This window comes from Bufo gargarizans, chromosome 6 (genome assembly GCF_014858855.1).
Source record: "Bufo gargarizans isolate SCDJY-AF-19 chromosome 6, ASM1485885v1, whole genome shotgun sequence".
Lineage (NCBI taxonomy): Eukaryota > Metazoa > Chordata > Amphibia > Anura > Bufonidae > Bufo > Bufo gargarizans.
This window is the reverse complement of record NC_058085.1, coordinates 343959375-343980376: the sequence shown is the minus strand read 5'-3', so window position 1 is coordinate 343980376 and position 21002 is coordinate 343959375. Positions and strand designations below refer to the sequence as shown.

At 43.7% G+C, this 21002-nt stretch overlaps 1 protein-coding gene across 1 annotated transcript; it reads right to left on the bottom strand.

Annotated features, from left to right (window-relative positions):
- Positions 1–319: 319 nt before the first annotated feature.
- Positions 320–20638, bottom strand: MMP21 (matrix metallopeptidase 21). The gene is made up of 7 exons (XM_044299701.1): positions 20483–20638; positions 19551–20193; positions 16470–16609; positions 15785–15926; positions 6529–6786; positions 4554–4726; positions 320–718 (listed from the first exon to the last, which is right to left on the bottom strand). The coding sequence occupies exons 1-7, from the start codon at positions 20636–20638 to the stop codon at positions 419–421; spliced, it is 1812 nt and encodes a 603-aa protein (XP_044155636.1). The 3' UTR covers positions 320–418.
- Between the last annotated feature and the right edge of the window lie 364 nt (positions 20639–21002).

The window sequence follows — 21002 nt, the reverse complement described above, 5'->3', positions numbered from 1 at the left end:
TTTTTTCCATGTGAAAAAAAGGAGCAGTGTAACCTTTGTTGGGGCAGAATCCATGCTGAATCACCCATTGAAAAAAAAAACACTCGCATAGGGGAATGGAAGGAATAGCTGTTGGCTACTTACTACTTAATGTGTTTCCATTTTCTGACAGCAAGCAGAGATCTTCAAAAATAGCGAGGACGTGAAATGCAAAGCTTAAACAGTTGGAAGCCATTTCTGGTTGTGTCTGGTATTGCAGCTCAGCTTCACTGAAGTGAATGAGGCTGAGCTGCAATACCAGGCACAACCTGTGGACAGGTGTGGTGCTGTTGTGGCAGAAAGCAGCCATATTTTTCTAATCCGACACAGGCATAATCACTTCATGGTGGTCAGGTCTCTCACTTTATCCTGTGGGAAGTCAAAGCGGTTTGTGGGGGGGTCACAGTTTTAACAACGATGTGTGTACATTACATATATCAAACCACTGCTCTGAGATGGCTTGCCGGGGGAAGAGCCCATTGAGGGGCAGAGAAGGATTGGTCCGCCTGTCTTGGTCACTGACCACTCTCCAGAAGTGCTTCCCTTTAACGAGGAAGAGGGATTTGTGGCTGTAGGAGTAATACGCGGCGTCCAGGGTCGTGCTGGGATGGTTGTTTCGAACAACGGCGGGAAAGCTGTCCACGATTCTCTTCGGAAAACTCGGAACCACATGGTTTCTGTTCATATCAAAGGCAAAAACCTGCAGAGGAGGAGAGGAAATCATTTATCAAATACCTAGAAAATTCCTTTAATCCGGATTATTAGTCACAGAATAGAATACCAGATTACCAGACGCCGGATTACAGGAATGCACTACATATAAGAGGTTCGGTACAATAACAGCCAATTTATACCCTTATACCTGTTTTAGTGACTACTTGCAATCCCCTTGTAATAACGATTCATATGTTCCTCTATTATTCCTACTACAAATTTGTGAATTGCCAGTTGTCTGCAATAAGGTTAGGGCTACACGGTGACACATGCGTGACATTTTTTTTTTATAATGACGGTCCATGGTGTTGCACTGCAACATGCTGCGACTGCGACACAACAGTCACAAAAAATCCATCCATGGAATTTTGTGCGTCTGCCGCGTTGCAGTCACAGTGCGACACCATTATAAAAAATGTGGGGCATATTTATCGATCTCGCCTGTTTTTGGCCATAAAATTAGCCAGGTGTAGTTCATTCAGCAAGGATCTACTAAAAGTCGCGCAGCCATTGATGATTTAGACCAGGCATCCTCAAACTGCGGCCCTCCAGCTGTTGCAAAACGTCAACTCCCAGCATGCCCGAACAGTCTACAGGTATCAGCCTACAGCAGGGCATTGCGGGAGTTGTAGTTTTACAACAGCTGGAGGGCCGCAGTTTGAGGATGCCCGATTTAGCCTATTATTAGTCTGACCTCTGGTGGTTGTTTTTCAGGATGACAGGTTCATATTCACTTTAATTGGTCTAAGTACAGAAGTACGCCAGCTCTGAGGAGGATTAGAAATTAGTTTTTGTGACACATTCAGGTGCAAAAAAAAGGCGCACCTACATAAATAGGTCAGAACAAAGTTGCAAAACGTAGAAAACCTCTGAATTATTCAAAAAAATCAAAATAGGAGAACAAGGCACAAAAGCCTCTAAAAGGCGCATTTTCAGCAGTAAATGCAACAACAAAAAATAACGCTGTGCAAGGCCTCCTGCACACGAGCCTGTGCGCCCCGTGGCCGTGCTGCGGGCCGCAATTCACTTTAATGGGTCCGCGATCCGCCCGTTCCGCAAAAAAGATAGGACACTCCGTAGTGCTTCCGTAGGGTTCCGTTCCGCACCATTCTGCATCTCCCGATTTGCGGACCCATTGGAGTGAATGGGTCCGCATCTGTGATGCAGAATGCCCACGGAACGGTGCCTGTGTATTCCGTATCCCCAAATGCGGTTCGCAATACGGCAACGGGCAGCACACGTGTGCAGGAGGCTTAAGGCTACTTTCACACCTGTGTCACTGAAGAGGCTGAGAGCATTGAAGCTGCAATTCTTATTTTGGCCACCAGGTGGCAGGCCAACATAAGAAATGAGCAATAGTCAGTAATAAATGCATTTTAAAAATTCATTATTGTTCAAAATAAAAATAAATGCCTTTTGTATGCTCATATACAAGCTTCAAAATCATTACAAAAAAAAAAAAAAAAAGTAAAAATATGAAAGTTGAAATCACCCCCATTTCCATATAATAAAAAAAACATAAATAACAAAAAATATAAACATTATGGGTATCACCGTGACTGAAAACGCCTGTACTATTAAAATATTTTTCCAATGCGGCAAATGGCGTAACAGAAAAAAAGGATCAAAATGGCCAATTTCTAATTTTTCATTGCTTCTCTTACCCCCAAAAAATGTAATAAAATGTGATCAAAAAGTCACACACACTCCAAAATGGTATCAATAAAAACTACAGATTGTCCTACAAAAAATGAGCCCCTAAACAAATCAGTAGATATAACTATAAAAATAAATTATGGGGTTCAGAATATGGTGATGTAAAAAAAAAAAAATCTTTTTTTTCAAAGTTTACATTGATTTTTACACTATTTAGACATAAAAAACCTATACATGTGGGGTATCATTGTAATAGTACTGACCCAGAGAATGAAGGGCATGGGACAGTTTTGCCGCAAATGGAACGCCGAGGGAACACCCCATTTGGAATCTTTTTACTGCTTCCCACTACATTGTATGCCATTATTAATGGTGGCATTAGAAAGTACAACACAAAAAATAAGCCCTCATACAGCTATGTGAACAGGAAGATGGCTCAAGGAAGAAAAATAAAAACGCAAAAACCTCTGGTATCCTAAGGGTTAGTGAATGTGCCCCAGTGGGCTGGTGAATATCGAAGAGGACGCTGTTCTCACACCAGCACCGCAGTCTCTTCAAATAGCTGATCAGTGGGGTGCCAGGAGCTAGACCCCCGCTCGTCTGCTATTGAGGACCTATCCTGAGGATAGGACATCGATATCTGTAGCCTGGAGAACCCCTTTAAGCCGGTGAAGCTGCACCGACAGCTCAATGTGCGTCTCGTTTTAGATTTAGCTGAGGATTTCACTCTTTGCAAAGAATGGAAAAACTGTGACAGATCCAAGACATCTCCGCAAAAGGTAGGGCGTGCTGCAGAGCTGAAAATCCACTGCAGACACTATGCACGTACATTGCACATGTATACTGTATATATATATATATATATATATATATATATACATATATATATATATATATATACACACACACACACACACACTATGTGAATGATGGTCACACGTTGCCATGTTCTTTTATAGTACCATAGAAAAATCAAAGCACATGAATATATAATAACTATACAAGAGGTTATTTGAATTTCTCATAACGGATCATTACACGTCTTTTATTCTCCATGAAATAAGTATATTTGTGTTGTGCCCTTCCTTCATTATTCCTCCTGGAAATGTCTGAATACATTGACAACATGGTGCTAGCATTCATCTCTTACACACTGGCTGTCCTGACTGTCAAGAAGAATGGTTCTCAGTGTATTCATACAGTTCCAGGAGGAATAACAGAGGAACGGCTCAGCTCATTGTTCTAAGGAAAGATGCTGCAGAATGGTTTGCTAAGACGTCAGGACAGGTGACAGGTCCTCTTTAATAGAAAACAGAGTCTCGAGGACACTGAAAGGACATTTTAATTCCTCCTTTTGGTTACAGCGCTTCCGTGTTCGTAAAAACTCCTCATTTTATGAGAACAGAACCGTGTAGCTAAATGTCAGACCTGGCACCGACATTGCCCGCTACAAAGTCCAGGTGGCGGTGGATACCCTTTTAATTAGTATAGTGGGTGATAATTGCAAGACAGGAGCTGGTGCGCTGCCAAGTCTTAATGACATAGCAGAGTGGAAGGAGCTCATCAGCACCACGTTTTCATCTACACTACACCAAAGCCGATCCCGCGCGCCTTCCATCTTCAAGACGCAGTCTCATTAATAGGCTCTTACTAAATACATGTTAAAAATCCCAAATCTTGCAGGATTGTCTGGGCCACATAAGGGAGAGAGGGGGTATGCAGAAATTTCCAGTAAAGAGGGCACTGCCACACTTCAGAAGATGTTGTCGGTAGTGGTCCTCTGAGCACCCCGTTGTCAGAAATCTCCCATTCTTTGCAATGAAATTATATTCTACAAGCATGAATGGGGGATTACTGACAACAGACTTCGAGTGATAAGACAAGGAGGAACATGTAGTCGGTGGGTGAGGAGGAGGTGGGCGTTAAACCCCCACAGAACTTTCCCTTTAACAGCACCATTCCTTCCTATGGGTTGTGTCTGGTATTCAGTGAATGGGGCCGAGCTGCAATACCAGGCACAGCCACTTGCAGAAGGTGGCGCTGTTTCTGGAAGAGGTCAACTATGGCGAAACCATGTACATTAACGGCTATTGTATTTCTACAGGTTCCAGACTTGAGATGAGTTACTTTATGTCATGGACTGAGAACTGACTGTTTCCTCTCACCTGGGAGTCTTTAAAGAAGTAAATTCTCTGAGTTCTCCTGTCGAAGTAGGCTGTATTAATTGGGCTGGGGATTCCAGGGAAACCTTGAGAAATCGGCCTGGGGTAGGTCTTCCCCTGAGTGTCTTCAGAGAAGGCTTTGTCATTTTCATTGTCGTATCTCCAGTACAGAGTCCCTGTAAATGCAGGGGAGACATTAAGGGCAGAGAATTCCCCAGTGCAGCGGTGACAGATCCCATGACTCCCCTGTATGAGGTGTCTAACAACACATCTCTTCTCGCCTTTATGTATTTTAATTCACACCCGTCACTGCTATCTCTTGACGATCCTACAACTGCTAATGTAGATTTTGACGTCAATCATCCTTTTATAAGGAATATACGTCTCAGAAGATCCTCCCGGAGGCAGTTGGTCCTGCACCAATTCGTTAGGGAGAGCATACTGCCAAGGAAGAGGAAGGATGCCTCTCGGTGACGGTGGTGGATCCTTGATAAAATCAAGACAAACCTTCCACCTGGAGAACATTGGACCAGCTTGAAGCTCTGTCTTATTTTAGGCTTGTTATGAGAAGACCCTTTGGATAAGACAATTTTGCTTGGAGGAGTTGAAGGGGTAAAGAGGAAGATGGTGAGAAGCACCAAAATCCTAAAACACATCATTGAGGAGCCAGGAGATATTCTGGCCACATGGATAAAAATTATTAAAGTGGTTCTCCGGGTGTTTAATACTGATGACCTATCCTTGGGATAGGTGATCAGTATCAGATCGGTGAGGGTACAACTCATGGCACCCCTGCCGATCTGGTGAGCCTCTTATTAGGTCAGTGACAATCACGTTCATCGGTCTCATGGCCTCCTAGGCACAGCTCAGCCCCAGTCAAGTGAATGCGGCTGAGCTACAATACCAAGCACAACCGCTATACAATGGATGGTGCTGTGCTTGGTGAGCTGCGAGGACCTCAAGGCACCTCACTGGAGCACCGTGGCCTCATAAAACCTTTGATGAAAGCTCGGGGGTGCTAAGTAACCAATCCCCATCAGTCAGATACTAATGACCTACCCTGAGGATAGGTCATCAGTATTAGAGACTTGGAAAAACCTCTTAAGACTCAGGACAGGCCATCCATGTTTGATCAATGGAGGATGGGTAAGAAATCACAAGTGATAGCTCTTCCATTTTGAAAATTGCAAATGTCCTAAAAGGGTTGTCTAGGGTGAGAAATGTTTTAGAAAGGACTTAAAGTAGGATAAAAAAAAACCCTCACTGATGTCCCACCATTCCCATTCGGATGCATACCGGTTTCCTGCTGGTCTCTACTTCCTGGTCCCGTCTTGACACACAGGAGATGCCTGCTCAGCCAATCGCTGGTTGAGGCGGGTCACTGTTGTGGCCAGTGATTGGCTGAGCAGGCATCTCCAGGCATTTCCTGTGTGTCAAGACGGGACCAGGAAGTAAACACCAGCGGGAACCCAACAAAATATGGTGTGAAATCCGTTATTGTGAGGACCTCTGCCACTTTAAAGCCATTTCAAAAGAAGTTTCTCTTACTGGACAACCCCTTTAAAAAGGTTGCCTCAGCATCTGGACAGGGGTTTGTTCAGGGTCAGACGGGGGTTCCTTGGGCCCACCAGAGGACATGATTCTCAGGGCCCAACCCCCATATCATCAATAAAGTCTAAAAGGTTTTGAATCTTAGAAATAGATCTAATGGCAAGTTATTGTCTACAAAGGCAGCTCCAAATGTGTTTTATCTCCTGGACCTTTGGGGTCCATTGGATGATCCTCTGGTGGGCCAGTCCGATGCTGGGTTACTGTCTATGAGAAGATATGAAAAGATACAGATGTCATAAAGGAAGGAGGGTTAGGCCTTGCGATTCCTCCCTATGACCCAGAACGGAGAACCACTCTGTAAGAGCGTCTTGCCTAATGGTGGACCTTTCTATAGATCACTACTCACATGTAGCATTGATTTTTGTACCTTTAAAGAAGTAGTGGATGTCCTTGGTCCAGGTCCATACATGAACATAGGCATCGATGTTCTCCGCGGGAATCCCTTGCCACCCGGACGATATAGCAATGGGGTCTCCATAGCGTGTCCTGTTGTTCCTGTTCTCGTACATCCAGTACCAGCCGTTCCTGAAGAAGTACGTGTTGTAGCGTACCGCCATCTCTCCATATTGGTTCCTCTCCTTTCTCACAAAATCAAACACCGTGTCAAAAGGACCTTCACATGACCCTGTAATGGACAACATGTATGATAAGAGGAGGCATGTGTGATATGGAGATGTTCCATTGGATGACCCATATGGAGATCAGCTGGTCACTGCGGAACCGGCTGCTCTAACCTAAGCGTTGTACAGCCGTATAGTAACCAGGTAATACATGGGCATGATGAGCCAATCAGAGCGTGAGACACACATTGCAGCTCCTCTTTGCTAGACGGGGTATACTAAGTTGGAGGAACGTCCCCCCCCCTTTATGATTTCCATATGTCCTAATACAGAACTAATGGACAACCCCTTTAAGATTTCTTGGTATGGACGTCTACTACTATGTTACATCCCTTAACAAGATAAAGTAACACATGGACACTTTGGCCTGCAAACAGCGCCACTCTTGTCTATGGCTGTATGTAGTATTGCAACACAGGCCTGTTTAAATGAATGAGTCTCAACTGCAATACCAGATACAGTCTATCGACAAGAGTTGAGCTGTTTCTGGATGAAATAATTGACCACACCCATAATTGTTGGCCACTCCCAATGCAAAATATTGTGTCCCAGGCAAGTAGCACAAGCCCTGATGCCCTTAAAGTCGCCCAGTAGTGCCCAGACATAGGCCAAGTAAAGGGGGAACTGAGGGGCACACAGGAGGCGCTTCCCCTTTAAGTCAGATTTCTTCTCGGCAGTGCATTGCAGTCACGTCTGCGCCGCCTTATCCCGTGCGCCATGTTATTCTCCGGTGAATTACAGCCCTCCAGCATCCTCCGTGTCTCCGCATTTACATCATTATTACTTACCTGCAGCCAGGGATATTACCTTGCGGGTTTTATTGGCATTTTCATGCGACTTTTATTAGCTTCTTATATTTTTATTTGTATGCATGATACTTTGATTAAGGTTACTCTCCCGGAGATGATTTTTCATTTTTTTCTTTGTTATTGTGCGTATTGAACAGAATTAAAGGGGAAATGAATCTGTCTGAATGTTTACAGGAGAAGAAATTACCTGGCGGCGTCCTCCGCATCCACCGCCCCAGACGTAGATAAGAAGTGGCACCGTATATTCATAAGCGCGTAGATTTCTATTCATGTAGATTGCAATTTTACCGTTTTGTGCAATTTTTATCTGTTACTTTGTATCACTTTTTATGCTACAAATCAGCAGTGATGTTCTTGTATGTTTTTGGTAAGTAGCGCTGCAGGTCACAGCTCTGTCAGAGTCATTAGTAGGTGCTGCGCCTGTGCAACGCAGGGGAGCGCATTTACAGAGGACCCCGTCCCCCCTCCCAACGTCTGCTTTACTAAATACTTGTATTTCCCATGAAACAGCAGTTCTTGTCTTAGAACTATGCATTGTGCTGTTCCTCTGTTATTCCTCTTGGGCGTTACCTTTCGCCTTGTTAATAGGGGGCGTGCACAGTCAGAGCTGACAGTGTGTAGGGACATAAGTACACACAGATATTTCCCAGGGGAATAGCTGAGGAATGGCAAAATGAGATCTAAACAAGAGCAAAGAGATCCGTCACCCAAAAAGTACATAAGGACCATAGAGGCAGCAAGATGTCTGCAGCTCCCTAGTGCTACTGTTTAGTATGGAGTATATCTGGCCGGGTTCCTTATATTGCTACTGTAGGAACTGACATATCTGTTAATCATCCCCTTTTCCATGCTGTACTGTTTGATACTACCCTTAGAAGATAAAGCCCTGTTGTCAGGTCACTGCCTCTCACAAGGTCAACACGCTCCTCTCCTGCTGCTGGAAGCCTTCTAATGGACTGATGGACTACAGGGCGTTCTCATCCACTTCACAGCAGGGAGCACATAGAGTCAAAGGGAGTGAAAAATCAGACACTGGGGCGAGAGGCACAACTAAGAAGACACCCTGCACCACTGCGACCATAAAGGACCAGAAGAGCCATTGTGACATAGTACATAAGGCCGAAAAAGCCCTCTGTCCATCCAGTTCGGCCTGTCATCCTGCAAGTTGATCCAGAGGAAGGCAAAAAAAAACAAGAGGTAGAAGCCAATATTCCTCACTTAGGGCTCATGCACATGACTGTATGTATTTTGTGGTCTGCAAAAAACGGATCCGCAAAAAATACGGATGACATCCGTGTTCTATACGGAACAGCTGGCCCTTCATAGAACTGTCCTATCCTTGTCCGTAATGCGGACAATAATAGGGCATGTTCTATTTTTTGGCGGAATGGAAATACGGAAATGGAATGCACACTGAGTAACTTCCGTTTGTTTTGAGGACTGGATCCGCAAAATAAATACGTTTGTGTTCATGAGCCCTTAAGGGGAAAAAAAATTCCTTCCCGTCTCCAATCAGGCATTAGACTAACTCCCTGGATGAACGACCCCTCTCTAGTAGCTATAGCCTGTAATATTATTACTAGAGATGAGTGAATTTCTCAAAATTTGATTCGGTCGGTTCGCCGAATTTCCTGAAAAGATTTGATCCGATCTTATTTGTGGCGAATCGCGTTAAAAACGTGGTGTAGAAAACTGTGTCTTGCAGTAACACGCATAGGGAGTCTGCTGTAGTAGTGAAATAATACGGTGAGTCAGTATGACACGCAGATGACAGGCGTCGCTATTCGAATCACCGCACACTTCACTCAAGCAAGGATGAATGGAAGTACTTTTATATATGAAATAAACACACCCCAAAATTGGTTGCATCAGACTGAAAATTCACCCAAATAACAGATGCTTGGATTACTGCAATTACTGTTTAAAACAACCTAATAGATCACTTTTAGTATCACCAGTCAGTGCAGCAAGGTGTAATAGAATATATTTATACATAGTCATTAGATCTCTGTACTGACCCCTGATATATTTATACATAGTAATTAGATCTCCCCTCAGTCGTCTTTTTTCTAAAGTGAATAACCCTAATGTTGATAATCTTTCAGGGTACTGTAGTTGCCCCATTCCAGTTATTACTTTAGTTGCCCTCTTCTGGACCCTCTCCAGCTCTGCTATGTCTGCCTTGTTCACAGGAGCCCAGAACTGTACACAGTACTCCATGTGTGGTCTGACTACCGATTTGTAAAGTGGCAGGACTATGTTCTCATCACGGGCATCTATGCCCCTTTTGATGCCACCTATTATCTTGAAATGAGATCGATAGAGAAATATAGATAAATATGTGATAGATACGAGATACCTTTAGTCAGCTAGTACTGCAGGTAAGTGACACTAGGTCGGCAGCCACTATCATGAGTGCAGGAAGGTGGTGGAGGTGACTGACCAGTCTGCTGCCCACGGGGTGCTTTGGCACGGACTCTGGGACTCCTCACTCTCTGGGTTAAAAGAAATGTCACAGATTTCATTCCTCCTGAGGCCAGAAATGAAAATGTCACAGGAAGACGTGAGAACATCCCGGACCCGGTGTCCTAATTTGCTGGAGCACAGTTAACGGCTGTGCTCGACCATCAGTTTTTGGAGGTGGCGGGCCAACGAAAAGAGACATTAAAAATAATCCTCTAGAAGGAAAAGTTCTCGCACAGAAACAGCCCTGTATATAACGGGTTCTGTGGTTGCAGCAAATAAAATTCATTATGTAACAAACAGGCAATTTTCTAATATATTTTCTGTATCAGGATCTGCGCTTGCTGTCATTGAATTGAGGGACTGCGCTAATAAGCCCATTCTGGTCATGTAATGACCACACAGGTGCACAGCTCGTTAACACTGGTACTGATACCGTAGTGATGATCACCAGGACAGATATTCATCATCTGGAAGTAAACACTGAAGGTTCCCATTCAATGGCTGCAAGCAAAGATCTTGAAAACTGTCAGGAATGTATATATAACGCAGATTTCTGCTCTTTATGCAAATATTGGAAAAATTTTATACAATTAAAATAGAGTTTTTTGATCGGTCATGCTATTTCACCCATCTGCATCATAAAATGAGTGTCCGCCGTTCATCATTATTTCACATTCAGGTTCAAAATTTTGTGCTGATTAATTTCTTAATATATAATTATATCCACCTGAGCTTTGTTTTTCTGCATAGACATAGATTTAGAGCATAACATGCTGGCTACTGGCAACCACCACTAGGGGGAGCTTTCGGCATACGCCTTTAAAGGGAACCTGTCACCTCCCAAAACCAGCAGTACCTGCGTGTAGCCAGCAGTGTGTTTCTGATGATGCCTTTCTTCCTGAAGGTCGATGCGGCTAAAGTACTGAAAACGTTGTTTTATCCCCTGCCCGGCGCGCTTCTCCACACATGCTTGAAGTGAAGGGGTCAGCAGCTCACGTCACGGTAACCCACGCCCCCTTCCCTGCCCCCTACCACGCCCCCTTTGCTGTGACTGACAGCTGGCAGTTCGGCTGGCTTTGCCGAACTCTCTGCATAAGCGCCGTCAGTCACAGCGAAGGGGCAGGGAAGGGGGAGCGGTTACCGTGACTTGAGCTGCTGCCCCCTTCACTTCAAGCATGTGTGGAGAAGCGCGTCTGGCAGGGGATAAAACAAAGTTTTCAGTACTTTAGCCGCATCGACCTTCAGGAAGAAAGGCATCATCAGAAACACACTGCTGGCTACACGCAGGTACTGCTGGCGGCTTGGGGTGGTTTTGGGAGGTGACAGGTTCCCTTTAACCCCTTAACACATAATGCCATACATGCACGGTATTAGCATGTACCCGTGATGCACCGAGATGTATGGAACAAGCTCATGCGCTGAGCTCACTCAATACATGGCAGATACAGGCTGTATAATACGGCAGGCGCCCGGCAGCAGTGACTGGGATAGAAGATGCCGCCGATCCCAGTCATTTAAGCACTCAGATGCCGCTGTCAATAGAGATTTTGCATCTGTGGGGTTAGACGGAGGGAGGGGACTCCCTCTGTCCTCCTATCGGAGCCCCCATGGTGAAATCACGGGGCTCCGATCGGTTGCCATGACAGCCTGAGGCCTTTTGAAGGTTTCCAGGCCTGTCATGGTTAACTGCCTGTAAGGCTACATGCACATGACCGTAGGTGTTTTGCAGTCCGCAAAAAAAACGGATGACGTTCCGTATGGCATCCGTTTTTTTTGCGGATCCATTGTAATAATGCCTATCCTTGTCCGCAAACTAGAAAAAAATAGGACATGCACTATTTTTTTTGCGGGGCAATGAAACGGACATACTGATGCGGACAGCACATGATGTGTTTTTTGCGGATCTCTTGAAATGAATGGGTCCGCATCCTACCCGCAAAAAAACGGAATGGACACGGAAACAAACAACGTTCATGTGCATGTAGCCTAAAGCTGTGCATGAGGCACAGCCTGACAGGCAGCCAGTGAAAATTCCATAGACTAATAGTATTTCTATTGCAGTCTGTGGGACAAGCAATCACAAGATTACAGGGGAATAAAAATGACAGGAAAAAATATAAAAAAATATATATATATCCGTTCTTTCCCAATTTTACATATAAAACTAAATAAACAATACATACAATAAACAATATAAAAATAAAATATAGCATGTATTGTGGCCCCCGAAAATGTCCAACCTATTAAAATATCAAAATATTAATTAACGCTGTGATGGAAAAAAACAAAACATGATTTGCCATTTTTTGGGCACATTGTCTCCCGTCTCCCCCCCCCCCCCCTATAATATTGAATAAAAAGTGCTAAAAATAGTATAATTAAAAACTGCAAAGAACAAGCCATCATTCAGCTCTATAGATTGAAATATAAAAAAGTTATGGGTCTCAGAAAATGCCGATGCAGGGAATATTTTTTATGTTTTTAAAATTTTTATTTATTTTTAAAAGTAGTAAAGCAATAAATACTATACAAATGTGGTAATTGTGCCAGCCACAGAATAAGGACTAAGAACTTGATGTCATTTTTAGTGCACAGTGAACACCATTATATCAAAACCCAAAAAAACCTTGGCAGAACTGTAGGTTTTTTCAATTTCACCCCACAAATATTCGTTTTGCTGTTTCCCAATACAAGGTATGGTAAATTTAATGGTGCCATTAAAAAATACAACTTGTCCTGCAAAAAAATAAGCCCTCATATGGCTATATGAACGAAAAATGGAAAAAAAAACGGCTTTGGAAGGCAGATAGGAAGAAACGAATACGCAAAAACAATAATTGGCCCCCGGCCTGGTTATTTAATGAGTTTAATGTCTAATGGTGTGCACTGGGCTCCCTCTAGTGGTGGCTGTAGGTAATCGGCATGTTATTTTTGAGAGAAATAACGAAAAGCAAAGCTAGATAGATAAAAAAAAGAGCAAGTTGTCCGCTATACAACCACCATGCTTATATCAGTGAGTAGATTATATTTAAATGTAAAAAAAATATTTCAATAGAGAGTTTATGAAGGGGTCCCTAAGGGGCTGAGGGCCACACACCTGCACAGATAATGTTATTGCAGCCAGTTGAGCACCAGATTCATTTGTAATATTAATCCTATCTACTACAGAGAATGGTGAATTCCCAGCTACTGCATTAGGAAAACTTCCAGGTTTGACCCATCCCCCATTCGCTCTCTCTGCACTGTTTTGGGCACCTGGGAAATATTAGAGCCGTGAAACTGTCAAAGTACATTCCAGGAGTAAGTTGTAAGACGCTCGCTCTCCTCAGGTTTTTGCTGATGTGAGGCCAAACAGGATATCCAGACATTTATTACGATAAAAAAACTCAATTCTGCTTCTCCTAGTACCCAATCAAGACCTAAACCATTTGGTCCCTGCTGAGCTTACAGTCTTCTAAGACATCTTCTGAAAAATGTACAGTGTTACAGAACTCAGCCCTCCACATTTTATGACACTGTCCCTGATGCCTGCAAGCCTGTCTTCACAAAAAAATAAAATAAATAAAAAAGAGAGAGAAAAAAAATAAAAAATCACAGGAGTGGATAGGTCACTGCCTTCTGCAAGGTCACCCCACTCATCTACTGCTGTTATCATTCCTATGATTTGATTGACTACACGATTCCCCCATCAAATTTATAACACTGCTCCTATCACACGCATCCTTGTGCTCTCCTATATAATGACATGGGTAGATAAGTCACTGCCTCCAACAAGGTCATCACACTCATCTCCTGCTGCTTTTATTCTTATGATCTGATCGGCTTATTGACAATATTATATAATCATGTACCTATTTGATGAAATTGATATATACTCTTTCTCTGTTACTTTTTATCAGCTTGAAAGAGGATCACTAATTGAGAAAGAGAGAAAAGATCACAGGAGTGGATAGGTCACTGCCTTCTGCAAGGTCATCCCACTCATCTACTGCTGTGATCATTCCTATGATTTGATTGACTACACGATTCCCCCATCAAATTTATAACACTGCTCCTATCACACACAACCTTGTGCTCTCCTATATAATGACATGGGTAGATAAGTCACTGCCTCCAACAAGGTCATCACACTCATCTCCTGCTGCTTTTATTCTTATGATCTCATTGACTTTCTGACAATATTATATAATCATGTACCTATTTGATGAAATTGATATATAGCCTTCCTATGTTACTTTTTTTATCAGCTTGAAAGAGAGCCACTCATTGAGAGAGAAAAGATCACAGGAGTGGATAGGTCACTGCTTTCGGCAAGGACATCACACTAATCACCTGCTGTTATCATTCCTACGATCTGATTGACTACAGGATTCCCCATCAAATTTATAATTAGGCTCCTATCACAAACATCCCTGTGTTCTCCTATATAATGACATGGGTAAATAAGTCACTGCCTCCAACAAGGGCATCACACTCCTCTCCTGCTGCTATTATTCTTATTATCTCATCAGCTTATTGACAATATTATATAATCATGCACCTACTTGATGAAATTGATATATACTCTTTCTCTGTTACTTTTTTTTTATCAGCTTGAAAGAGGGCCACTCATTGTAAGGGCCTGAAACGTTGCTATGTCTGCACTTTTCATGGCTGAATAAAAAAAAAAAATGCACTTTAAAAAGCAACATGAATTCCGATGTTTGCACCTTCTACCGGCTGACTGAAATACTACACAAATCCAATATATGAGTTGGAGTGCTGTCAGGAGCAGTTTTTTTTTAATTGATGACACGGTCCCCGGGTGGAGGAGGATCTTTAAGTGACGAGCATCCACCAGAAGCATAATCTACTGATGAGCGCTGCGGCCAGAGTATGTTCTAACTACCTACAAAAGTGGCTAGCCTACTTCCTCCGTCAAGTTCATCATACTGATTTGCTGTCGTTACCATTTCTATGTTCTGATACGCTCCATCCAGTTTGCCACTGAGATGTACAACCCTTTTCCTCACTAGTGGACAGGTCAGTGCTTCCAGCAAAATCAACACACTAGTTTCTGCTGCTGTCATTATTCCAGGATCTGATTGGCTTCAGGTTGTTCTATCTCTGCCAACGTCATAAGCAGGCCCTTGTCACCTGTCCTCACTATCGTAACCACAGGGAGTCAGGTCCCTGCTTCCTGTGAGGTCAACACACTCCTCTTCTGCTGCTGGATTTATTCTCTTCATCAGAATACTTCACCAAGGTATACATTTACAAAAAACTGCTCTAGGCAGTAGACAGTATGTAGAAATGCCTCAAACAAGATCCTTGTAACCATAGGAGATTGGCCAATGTGCATCGAGGTTGCAGGCAACGCCATTTTTTGTTCCACAGTGCACTAGGAATTGAAGGTGCACTGGGTGAATGTGAATTGCATCATAACAGAGATGATGGATATAGATAGATAAATAGAAAGATATGAAATAGATGATAGATAGATAGATATGAGATAGATGATAGATAGATAATATCCGGTGACACCCCTATAGAAGCTGTTACATCAGCCCTATTACCTAGCTTTTCCAGAAACAGATGTAAAGCACTTTGTGAGAACTCCATGTTTTTGTCTGTCGGATTATCCGTCCCTTTCGCTTTTCTGGGAGAGGTTCCAGGCCCAGCAGGGTCCGGACAGACGTCGTCCGCTGCTCCCTACGAATGAGGAATAATCAGCGCCAGCGGCTCTTACCGTACAGGTTCTGTATCGCTTTCCTGTCAGACCAGTCCAGTTCAAAGCCTGATTCCTGGGGGATGTAATTGGGTTGCATTATTGATCCCGTCCTGTGGATGTGCGATAGTCCGAGGACATGGCCGATTTCATGAACTGCAACCTGTTAATTGGAAGAAAGACGTAATCAGCGGCGGGTTACCTTGTTAGAGTGGAGCCACGGGGGAAGGTTTAATTAGAGAAATTATATATGCAACCGGCCCAGGGCTGCAAATCCAACAATCCTGCTTGCTGTCTTTTTCCTTATCGTCTCTCTGTACACGTGAAAAATGGCGTTTTCATATATGCAAATGAGCCTCTAGGAGCAACGGGGGCGTTACCATTACACCTAGAGGCTCTGCCCTCTCTGCAACTGCTCCGCACTCTCCACTTTGATTGACAGGGTCAGGAGTGATGACTTTTCAAAGTGCAGAGGACGCAGCAGTTGCAGAGAGAGCCGAGTCTCTAAGTGTAATGGTAACGCCCCCGTTGCTCCTAGATGCTTTATTTGCATATATTAAAACATTTTTATCAGCAATGCGGGCACATAGGAACATGGGACCAACACAGACGTCTTCAGCTGCCAAGCGCACATGTAACAGGTCAGCCAGCGTCATAGGTACAAAACTGCTGACAGATGCCCTTTAAGCTGGAGGACATCACTTACTTTCAGCAGACTGATCCCGTTGTCACTGCTCGGGGCGGTAAAATGTTCATCGTCATCAAAATGGATATCTCCAAGAAACCAGGCATGGGCAAACTCCTGGCCCGATCCGTCGAATGCCCTGGAGCATCCTAAGTGCCGCCCTGCGGGTGACATAAACATTGTAGAAAGTGAACTAAATTGGTGTCAGCACTAAGACCGCCATCTAAGGGTCGCCAATGTCCCTTAAATATGCACCAGCTCTGCTAAGAAAAAATGGCGCCCCGTGTATCAGCGTCTGCGGGTTACTCCTCATTTGCATACGGACGAGGAGGCGCCGCTTTCTTCACTTTCTAACGTTCATGACTTCCACAATAAATCACAGCAAAGTATAATCATGAAACATTTGCATATTAAACAATTTTATAATTATCCGCTGTCTGGGAGTATAATATACGGCAGAGCGTCGACTCTCGGTAGTTAAGTTTTAGAACAAATAGAGTTTTACAAGACTGAAACGCTCATTAAGGACATTGTCTTTGCTCTGTCTTTTATGGCAAAGGTTAACCAATATCTTCTCTGCAAAGATAAGCCGCTGATTGCACGTAGACGGTAATACCTGCTGTGTGGTCCCGAGCGTAGGGCCCAGCCCGTGGAGAAAACTCATTAAAGGGGCTGTACTGTTGAATGCCTCTTCTTGGGGGCACCGATCGCCGATCACAGGCTGCTGAGCTCCAGACGGCACAGCTCCATACACCGCGTAGTGGCTGGGAATGGTACTGCAGCGATGATCCCATTTAAGTGAACGGGAGCAGCACTGGTGTTCCATTCTTGGCCGCTACCCTGTGTCGTTCCGGAGCGCAGCAGCAGCACCCAATTGTTGCCAGAACATATCGGACCCCTACCGATATGATATCCTAAGAATAGGTCATCAATATTACAGTCTCAGAACACACCAAATGCTCATTTAGCCGACAGCTATTCCTTTTCACCCTACCAAATGCAGGCACAGTCTGGAGCAAAGGATTGCACATGCTGTAAGTCAGGTCACCCCAACACACATTATTAGGCCAGTCCGGTGCAATGTGTAGGGGCCCTATTGCACATGTAGATGATCAGGTCAATTATTGGGAATGCTTGTTCCCGATAAATGGCCCATGTGCTGCAGAAATGACACAAATGTTTTTTTGGGGGAAAGGGGGGGGGGGTGAACGATCTTTGTAACAACGGTACATCCCATGGGCTAAATATGAGGCGGTTCTCACATTTTTAAAGGAGCGATAAAGGGGGAACAAAACTGTCTAAATAATAATGCCTTAATGTCATAAATAACCATAATAATACAAATATGCAAAATTACTATTAAATGATACACAGAATAATAATAGCAGTGCCATATAATGCTCACCTTACAGCTGTTATATAATAGACACGTACAGTACCCAATTAAAACTCTCTTACGCGTTGCAAACTCCGGCACTGCAATCTGGTCGCTGTAATCCGGCGTACATGCCGGCTTTCAGATGGACAAAATGCTACACATAAAACAATTTGTCTGCCCGAAGGTTGGCATATATGCCAGAAAGCGGCCAGATTACCCCCGGATTCCATTACAGTGAATGGGGATCCAGCGGCACACGGTGGTATCCGGCTATGCCGGATCCGGTGAACCCTGGCTGTCTTTTCCTCCGACAGAACAGACTGCCGGAATTCCCAGCGCAGATGTGGCAGTAGCACATAAACAGTGACATACATTGCTTTTACAGTGCCAAAATCATGTCGCAGCTGGCACCATAAAGTCAATTCAAGACCAGGTACAATATATGGGGTTCGGACTGCGCTTCTGGTCCAGGTCAGTATGCAAGTTCTTAATCCTTCCTACTTCCTCGTTTGCAGAGAGAGCCGAGGGCTGCAAATATCCCTCAAATAGATATCCTGCAACCAATGAAATTATAATAGTGTGAGTCCATATGTAACAGTAACCTGCATTGCACTGGTTATACTCACACAATGCGAAAAAAACTGAGCGTGAATGTAATCTTTCCGCGGTAAGTTGTTCTTGTTCTGTCGGAACAGCCACGTTTCTATGCAATCTGGTTGGATCCCCACACGGTCTCAAATGGTGTATACCTCAGACAAATCTGTATTCCTCTTCTTCAGATTCCTGCAAATTTTCTGTGGACAAGAATGGCTTCTGCAATAGTGAAGCTCCGTATATATTTGTATAAAACTTTTTATTTGTCCGTACTTACAAGACAACTCTCTTAAAAGACAATTGTTAAAACGCATAAAATTCCCAGCGTCTGCTACTTCTGCCCGACCCAGGTTTCACTCCTAGAGCTTCGTCAGGGGCACCGGGTCGGGCAGAAGTAGCAGACGCTGGGAATTTTATGCGTTTTAACAATTGTCTTTTAAGAGAGTTGTCTTGTAAGTACGGACAAATAAAAAGTTTTATACAAATATATACGGAGCTTCACTATTGCAGAAGCCATTCTTGTCCACAGAAAATTTGCAGGAATCTGAAGAAGAGGAATACAGATTTGTCTGAGGTATACACCATTTGAGACCGTGTGGGGATCCAACCAGATTGCATAGAAACGTGGCTGTTCCGACAGAACAAGAACAACTTACCGCGGAAAGATTACATTCACGCTCTGTTTTTTTCGCATTGTGTGAGTATAACCAGTGCAATGCAGGTTACTGTTACATACGGACTCACACTATTATAATTTCATTGGTTGCAGGATATCTATTTGAGGGATATTTGCAGCCCTCGGCTCTCTCTGCAAACGAGGAAGTAGGAAGGATTAAGAACTTGCATACTGACCTGGACCAGAAGCGCAGTCCGAACCCCATATATTGTACCTGTTTATAACGTGATTGAACCCACATCACTTTTTCGGACCTGCTGCATAGCATTATTGCGGACTGGTGATATATTTAATTCAAGACCACCCTCTAAGAAGGGATTGAGAGCAGACTGCATGCAGTGGGGTTAAGGCTTAGGAGACCCTGGAGCTATTTTCCTAAACTTTCCAGTTACCATGGCAATAAAAAAAACTATTATACTCAAAGGGAAAAATTTTATCAAGAATGGGCACCTACCTCGTCCAAAGCCCAGCTTGATATCAATTTGTGATAACGGTGAGGTACTGTCTTCTTCAAAGTCCAAAGGCATGACCTCGCTCCACATGCGGAAGGCTAGCCTAAAGACGTATCTCTGCTCACTTATAGAAAGCTGGTTGCTGTATCCTTCCCCAATCATGCGCCATTTCAGGAGCTTTTTGCTGAATACCTTGCTTCCAGCACCCTGAGACGCTTCTTGTTCTTTCCTATATTTGTCTGAGAACATTAATTGGTCCAGGAACCTCTTGGAACGTTTCTTTGGAGCCCCGTCACCCTGATTTGTGATGTTCTTCGTTGAGTTGATTTTGTTCGTAGTTTCGACCAAATTTGGCTTTTCCTGGATGGTTTTCAACGCCTGGTTATCAGGAACCCCGCATCTTGGCTTATTCATGGCATTAATGGTGGCATCATCCAGCTTTCCAGTTACTGGCAAATTATTCAGCTTTTGAAATTTTTTCAGTGCGTCTATGAAATGAGAACTTTTTGTTGGCTCGGGTGACCTTTTCCCCAAGTTGGCTGTCGCCTCTTGCATTGGATGGATGTCTTGCTGGTGTCCGTTATCTTTAGTGACTGTGTCTTCCCACCTGACTGGCACTGTCCAGCCATATTTTGACAAATATTGCTAAAATGGGTAAAAAAAAAAAAGAAACAGAAAAGCACTGAGGATGCTGGAATATTGACATGATTTAAAAAGTTGAAGAAGTAAAAAATACACATTTTATTAAAATCCCATCAGTCTCTGACATACATTTCATCAAATGTATAGTTATGTTAAACTGATCAGTGCTCTCATCAGTGATCTCCAGCTGCAGGCCACCAAGGCATGCTAGGAGTAGTAGTTTTGCAACAGCTGGAGAACCACAGGTTTGAAGCCACTATAGCTCACGTCTTTGATATAATAGTGCACTGACCTGTGCTGAGGCGAAGTCTGTGACCAGCTCGGCTTGCTGCAGATTAGATGGCTCCATATCCGATTGATCCCTCCTATGGAAAAGCCTTTCGGAGTTGCTAAACCTGGACACCATTGAACAATGCAGGATCAGTATTACGAGGCCGTCAGCCTTCATGTCCAGTTCACTCAAAGGTTGAGCCCTCAACCAAGGACTGTCAAGTGATGGTCAAGTGATGTTGCTCCAGATGATCTCACTTCTAGTTCCTTTTATAGACTGCTGACTATCGTCTTGTATTTTTCACACCCAACAACGAGGTTCTTTCGACACTATTTGGTCAACGCTTAGTCCTCAAAGTGTGCCTAAGATGTGTCAGGCCAGGACAAACGTACATGAGTATCAGTTTGATGCCAACTTGTGTCCTCTAAACAATTATTTGACTTTTGGTTTGGACAGAGGTCACATCTCTGCATGGTTCCTTCTAGGTGTTTCAGTCACTTTGGAAATTTTAGGCTAATTGGCTTCCAATGAAATTGGCCAT

Excerpts from the sequence above, each read along its gene's own strand:
- MMP21 (XM_044299701.1), bottom strand. The coding sequence starts at position 20,638 with ATGAAGGCTGACGGCCTCGTAATACTGATCCTGCATTGTTCAATGGTG. Across the intron at positions 20,194-20,482 it reads CAGACTTCGCCTCAGCACAG|CAATATTTGTCAAAATATGG; the intron begins GTCAGTGCACTA and ends TACCCATTTTAG. Across the intron at positions 719-4,553 it reads ACTTCTTTAAAGACTCCCAG|GTTTTTGCCTTTGATATGAA; the intron begins GTGAGAGGAAAC and ends CCTCCTCTGCAG.